This window comes from Chiloscyllium plagiosum, unplaced genomic scaffold (assembly GCF_037043375.1).
Source record: "Chiloscyllium plagiosum isolate Xiang-an unplaced genomic scaffold, Cpla_swu_hap1 HiC_scaffold_27, whole genome shotgun sequence".
Lineage (NCBI taxonomy): Eukaryota > Metazoa > Chordata > Chondrichthyes > Orectolobiformes > Hemiscylliidae > Chiloscyllium > Chiloscyllium plagiosum.
Genome location: NW_028270165.1, coordinates 85,089,881 through 85,096,373, shown reverse-complemented (window position 1 = coordinate 85,096,373; position 6,493 = coordinate 85,089,881). Strand labels below are relative to the sequence as shown.

The following is a 6,493-nucleotide window of genomic DNA, read 5'->3' as shown; positions in this document are numbered from 1 at the left end:
ATTGGAAAGTGATATTTCTCTTCACAGGGTCGGCAGTAGGAAGTCTGATGAATAGAATGGAATCGGGGACTGGGGACGGGTCAAGTAAGTCATCTCCCAATATACAGGAGTAACATACTACTGCCTCTGGGGTGAAGAGCATTCTGTGGGCCTGTATAAATAAGTTGTTTGTGGATTGAGGAGTTTCCCCTATCAGGCTTCCGTTTTCTCGAGTTGGCCCGACCTGCAAAAAGGGATGGTGTTCCTGGGCGTCCTTAAAATATTTACCGTAATAACGGGGTTGATCTTTTTAACCGCACGAGGCTTGCGTCTGCAGGTAAAATCAAAAAAACATGGTAACTCCCGCTGATTTCTACTGTCCAGATGGACCATCTGGTCTTTCTGATGTAAGAGTCCATTGCAATAATCAATCTTCATCACGTTCCACATGTCAAAGGCGTCTGGTCCGCTCTGGATGACATCTCCTCAGCATGGGTGGTGGATAATCTCTGATCATTCCTGGTCGCATCCATACTTAGTGGCTTTCCCCATCAGGATGTTGTACGTGATCAGAAAGGTGTGGAGAAAGGCGATCCCCCGCATGTCCCTCCTCTTAGTTCAAGTATCTGTAATAATATTAACATTAGAACAACAGCAAGATTCAACGACCCAACTGGACAGGGTCCACTCCTTTTGTTGGGATTCCAGGATTCTCTCCTCCTCTTCCCCCATTTGATTGGTATGGTCAATCAATTTACAGTGGTGCAGGTGGACCCAAGCTGAGCGCCCAGCGACTGTGACCGCTGTATGGGTGGGAAGTAAAACCTGGAAGGGGCCATCCCAACGAGAATGGAGACCTTTGCCAGCCCAGTTCTTGACGAGCGCCAACGAACCAGGCTCTACCCGTGACATGGCTGAAAGGGAAGTAACATCGCTGTTGGCCGCATGCTCCTGGGAGTGAAAGGCACGCATCACGTTAGTTAGAGCAAGAACATAACCAATCATTGCTTCGGTCATGTGGTGGAAGTGGACTGAGAAGGGTGCCGAATCGTTCCAAGGGGTACGGAGGGGGTGACCAGAGAGACTCTCAGCTGGAGACAGTCGTGTCTTGCCCGCAGACATGGATCGCATCTGGAATAAGGCCACAGGTATTAGCATAACCAGGAGAGGCCATACTCTGCCACTAATTTGGCAAGTTTAGTCTTGAGTCTGGCTAAAACATTCAACAAGTTCGGCCGCCTGAGGATGATAAGCACCATGCAGTTGCCGACAAATACAAAGCTGGGAACAGAGTTCTCCGTTAATATTACCTACAAAGTTGGTCCATTGACCGAACTAATGCACGCAGGTATACTGAAGCAGGGAATTATTTCCTTAAACAAAATCTTCACCACAGTCTCAGCAGTAGCATTAGGAGGAGGTTAGACTTCAATGCACTTCGAAAAGACATCAACAATAAGCAAAACACATTTATAGCAACTCAACTCATTTCTCCAACTCAATGAAGTCCAGTTGCAGTGTCTCCAAGGGACCCTCCAGCAAGTGAGTTCTCGTAGAGATACTTGAACTAAGATGTGGGGGATCGCCTACCCACTAACCTGTTTGATCACGTACAACATCCTGATCAGGAAAGCTACTGACTGAATATCGATGCGATCTGGAACGATCTAAGATTATCCTGATGTCATCTGGTGCACCAGATCAGACGCTTTCAACGTGGAGTCGCTTGAACGATGGCGTGAGCTGCCAGAGGAAGTGGTGGGTGCTGTTACGATGACAAGTTAAAAGTCTCCTGGACTGGCATCTGAATATGAAGGGTTCAGATGGGTCAAGGCCAAGTGATGGCAAATGCAACTGGAGTCATAGAGGTGTACAGCACAGAAACAGACCCTTCGGTCCAACTCGTCCTTGCTGACAAGATAGCCAACCCAATTTAGTCCCAGCTGCCAGCATCCGGCCCAGATAGAGGCCAAGTGATGGCAAACGTGACTAGATTAATTTAGGATATCTGGGCAGGTTGGGCCAAAGGGTCTGTTTCCGTGCTGTGTGACTCTAATTGTCTTCAGTGAAAGCAGAAGTGTGGTTGTGAAGGCTGGACTTTCAGAGCATGTTCTGCCCTGACTGGGAGCAGAAGAGTTTGACTGAAGTGTGTCGGTGCTAATGCCTTGATGTCTCATTTTGCTCTCACCTTCTCGGGGTCATTAACCATTTTGTGTCTGGTCCTTCCTCAAGAAGCTGCGTTGCAGGTTCACCCTGAATTGACACTTTTTTTTTGCTTCCCAAAATCATACCTGCTCACTCTCAGCACGATCCCAGTGTTGTGAAAGATATTAACTTTCAGGTGGAGGTATCCAAAATTCAGAGAGATGTCAGTCTTGATGTTTTTGCTTTTTCTGCCCCTGTAAGATCCTGAATCAGCACCTTCAGGGGAATTAGTTAGAGCGGAGTGAGAACAGAGGGGGAGAGAGAGTGGGATGGTGCTTTCAATTTTGTGGAACAACAAAAGATATTCCACAGAAAATAGAATTGCTTGTTCTGAATTTCTACCCTGCACTGATAGTGATGGCTTTTGTAATCTCTTTTTACAGAGTATTTGAAAATCTGAAGACTGAAGTTTCAAAATCAACAGCTGAAGGGCTTATGCCCGAAACATTGACTCTCCTGCTCCTCGGATGCTGCCTGACCTGCTGTGCTTTTCCAGCGCCACATTTTTTGACTGACTCTCCAGCGTCTTCAGTCTTCACTTTGATGTCAATGTCTGACAGTCACTCAATCCATCGGGACCGCAACGACTTTTGACTGTGATTTCTGTGAGAGGGATCAACGCTTTTTGGTTCCTGTTTGAGGACGTTTTCAGTATCAGTGGGACTGGACGAGAGCCCCCACTGTTGCAGCGCACTGTGCGTGGAGCCGGACACAGTTATACGGCCTGGAAAGGGGATTTCACGGCACGGAGGGGCTCTAAACGTGTTTGTGTGCAGCTGAAGCTGTGGCCATGGAGAAACCCGAGGAATCCCGCCCCGTGGAGAAACCGTGGAATTGTGGCGACTGTGGGAAAGTTTTCCGTGTCCTATCTGCCCTGGAGACTCATCGGCGCAGTCACACTGGGGAGAGGCCATTCCCCTGCACCGACTGCGGGAAAGCCTTCAGACATTCCTCTTACCTGTTGGCCCACCAGCGTGTCCACACGGGGGAGAGGCCCTTCAGCTGCCCAGAGTGCGGGAAGGCCTTCAGCACATCCTCCCACCTGCTGAGCCACCAGCGTGTACACACGGGGGATAGGCCCTTCAGCTGCCCAGAGTGCGGGAAGGCCTTTACCCAGGCCTCCACCCTGCTGAGGCACAAGCGGGTCCATACGGGGGAAAGGCCTTTCAGCTGTCCCGAGTGTGGGAAGGCCTTCAGCAATTCCTCCACCCTGCTGACCCACCAGCATGTCCACACGGGGGAGAGGCCCTTCAGTTGCCCTGAATGCGGGAAGACCTTTACCCAGGTCTCCAACCTGCTGAGGCACCAGCGTGTCCATACGGGGGAAAGGCCCTTCAGTTGCCCTGAATGCGGGAAGGCCTTCAGCGATTCCTCCACCCTGCGGAGTCACCGGCATGTCCACACGGGGGAGATGCCGTTCACCTGCTCTCAGTGTGGGAAGGGCTTCACCTGCTCCTCCACTCTGCAGAGCCACCAGCGGATCCACACAGGGGAGAGACCCTTCAGCTGCTCTCAGTGCAGGAAGGCCTTTACCCACGTCTCCTCCCTTATGACCCACCAGCGTATCCACACGGGGGAGAGGCCATTCACCTGCTCTCAATGCGGGAAGGGCTTCACCTGCTCCTTCAACCTCCAGACCCACCAGCGGGTCCACACCGGGGAGAGGCCCTTTAGCTGCCCAGAGTGCGGGAAGGCCTTTACCCAGGTCTCCACCCTGCTGAGGCACCAGCGGGTCCACACGGGGGAGAGGCCCTTCAGCTGCCCCGAGTGCGGGAAGGCCTTCAGGAATTCCTCCACCCTGCTGGCCCACCAGCGGGTCCACACGGGGGAGAGGCCCTTCAGCTGCCCCGAGTGCAGGAAGGGCTTCAGGTATTCTTCCCACCTGCTGACCCACCGGCGGGTCCACACGGGGGAGAGGCCCTTCAGCTGCCCAGAGTGCGGGAAGGCCTTTACCCAGGTCTCCACCCTGCTGAGGCACCAGCGGATCCACACCGGAGAGAGGCCGTTCACTTGCTCTCAGTGCGGGAAGGGCTTCACCTACTCCTCCAACCTGCGGAAACACCAGCGAGTTCACGTGCCATCGCAGGGGGATTGAAGAAGTGACAGCCGAGAGCCATTATCGATTGGACTATCAACCCGGTTCTGGGGACTCCCGGGTTTGAATCCCCCCACGACAGATGGCAGAATTGGCATTCGGTCAGAAATGTGGAGTTCGGAATCTAACGATGAGAGTGTTTCAGGGAGGGGGTGGTGCGGGGGAGAAAGCCCCCATCAGATTCACTCTCTCCCTTGTTAGGGAAGGGAACCGCCATTGTGGGAAAGGATTCACTCAGTCGTTCCAGCTGCATCCTTTACCCGGTCTGGCCTACACGTGACTCCAGACCCACAGCAGTCTGGTTGACACTACACTGCCCCTTCCTGGCAAATGAGCGGGGAGAAACTTACTTGGAGACAAGGTATGGGTTGAAATTGCTGATGAGGCAATACTTCCTCCGGGTTACGGCTGTACCAAGGATCCGATTACAAAGGAACAACTTGGTGCTGGCCAATAGTAAAGACAGTGAGGGGGGGTGGGACAGGGAGGTGTGGTGTGTGCACTTTGACCTTGAGGTGCTCAAAAAGCAACTGCTGTTTCTTTGCCTTTTTGCTGGGGGGGACCTGAAGCTGTAACAAAGTTGGGTTGCAATAAAGGTTACCTGAACTTACCACTGGGCTCAGACTCTCATTGAAAGCTTTGAGCTCCAAGAGGTTTTTGTTTTAAAGCTGCTCATTTTTTTCAGTCTCCTGCACTAAGTTTAGAACATAGAACAAAGAACATAGAACAATACAGCGCACAACAGGCCCTTCAGCCCTCGATATTACGCAACCTGTGAACTATTCTCAGCTCGTTCCCTGACACTATCCCAAAATCAACCATGCGCTTACCTAAGGATTGTTTAAATCTCCCTAATGTGGCTGAGTTGACTACCTTAGCAGGTAGGGTATTCCACGCCCTTACCACTCTCTGCATAAAGAACTTGCCTCTGACATCTGTCTTAAATCTATCACCCTTCAATTTGTAGTTATGCCCCCTCGTACAAGCTGACGTCACTATTCTAGGAAAGAGTCTTTCACTGTCTACCCTATCTAATCCTCTGATCATCTTATATGTCTCTATCAAATCACCTCTTAGCCTCCTTCTTTCCAATGAGAATGGACCCAAGTCTCTCAGCCTTTCCTCATAAGACCCTCCCTCCAGACCAGGCAACAACCTGGTAAATCTCTTCTGCACCGTTTCCAATGCTTCCCACATCCTTCCTGAAATATGGGGGCCAGAACTATAAACAATATTCCAAGCGTTTTGTATAGTTGCAGCGTGATATTGCGGTTCCCCGGAACTCAATCCCTCTACGAACGAAACCTAACACACTGTATGCCTTCTTCACAGCACTATCCACCTGAGTGGCAACTTTCAGGGATCTATGCACATGGACTCCAAGATCACTGGCTTCCTGTTATTCTTTCCAAAGTGAATCACCTCACATTTAGCTGCATTGAACTCCATTTGCCAGCTCTCAGCCCAATTCTGCTAATCCATCCACCTCTGCCTGCACCTAAGTAATTTTAAAAATGACAAACCGCAGTCGTCCCAAAACATATCCTTGTGGCACACCACTAGTAACCGGACTCCAGGCTGAATATTTTCCATAAACCACCACTCGCTGCCTTCTTTCAGAATGCCAGTTTCTAATCCAAACTGCTAAATCACCCTCAATCCCATGCCTCTGCATTTTCTCCAACATCCTACCATGTGGAACCTTTACGGAGGTCCATGTACACCACGTCAACTGCCCTATCCTCATCTACATGCTTGGTCACCTTCTCAAAAAACTCAATAAGATTTGTGAGCCACGATCAGCCCTTGATGAAACCATGTTGACTATCTGAAATCAAATTGTTTCTTGCTAGATGATTATAAATCCGATCTCTAATATTCCTTTCCAAAAGCTTTCCTTCAACAGAAGTAAGGCTCACTGGTCTATAATTACCTGGGTCATCTCTGCTGCCCTTGAACAAGGGCACAACATTTGCAATCCTCCACTCTGGTACTAAGCCTGTAGACAATAACAACTCAAATATCAAAGCCAAAGGCTCTGCTATCTCCTCCCTCGCTTCCCAGAGAAACCTCGGATAAATCCCATCGGGCTCAGGACACTTGTCTACTTTCACTCCTTCTAGAATTGATAACACCTGTGTGCAACTAACCTTGATCCTTTCGAGTCTAATATCTCGTACCTCATTCTTCTCCTCTACAATATTCTCCTTTTCC

General features: G+C 50.2%; 1 protein-coding gene across 1 annotated transcript; it reads left to right on the top strand.

Annotated features, from left to right (window-relative positions):
- The first annotated feature begins 2,579 nt into the window (after nucleotides 1–2,579).
- Nucleotides 2,580–4,716, top strand: LOC148144817 (uncharacterized). Its single transcript, XM_087975683.1, has one exon. The coding sequence runs from the start codon at nucleotides 2,975–2,977 to the stop codon at nucleotides 4,277–4,279; it is 1,305 nt and encodes a 434-aa protein (XP_087831809.1). The 5' UTR covers nucleotides 2,580–2,974; the 3' UTR covers nucleotides 4,280–4,716.
- Nucleotides 4,717–6,493: the final 1,777 nt, after the last annotated feature.

Coding starts and splice junctions, on each gene's coding strand:
- LOC148144817 (XM_087975683.1), top strand. CDS start 2,975: ATGGAGAAACCCGAGGAATCCCGCCCCGTGGAGAAACCGTGGAATTGT.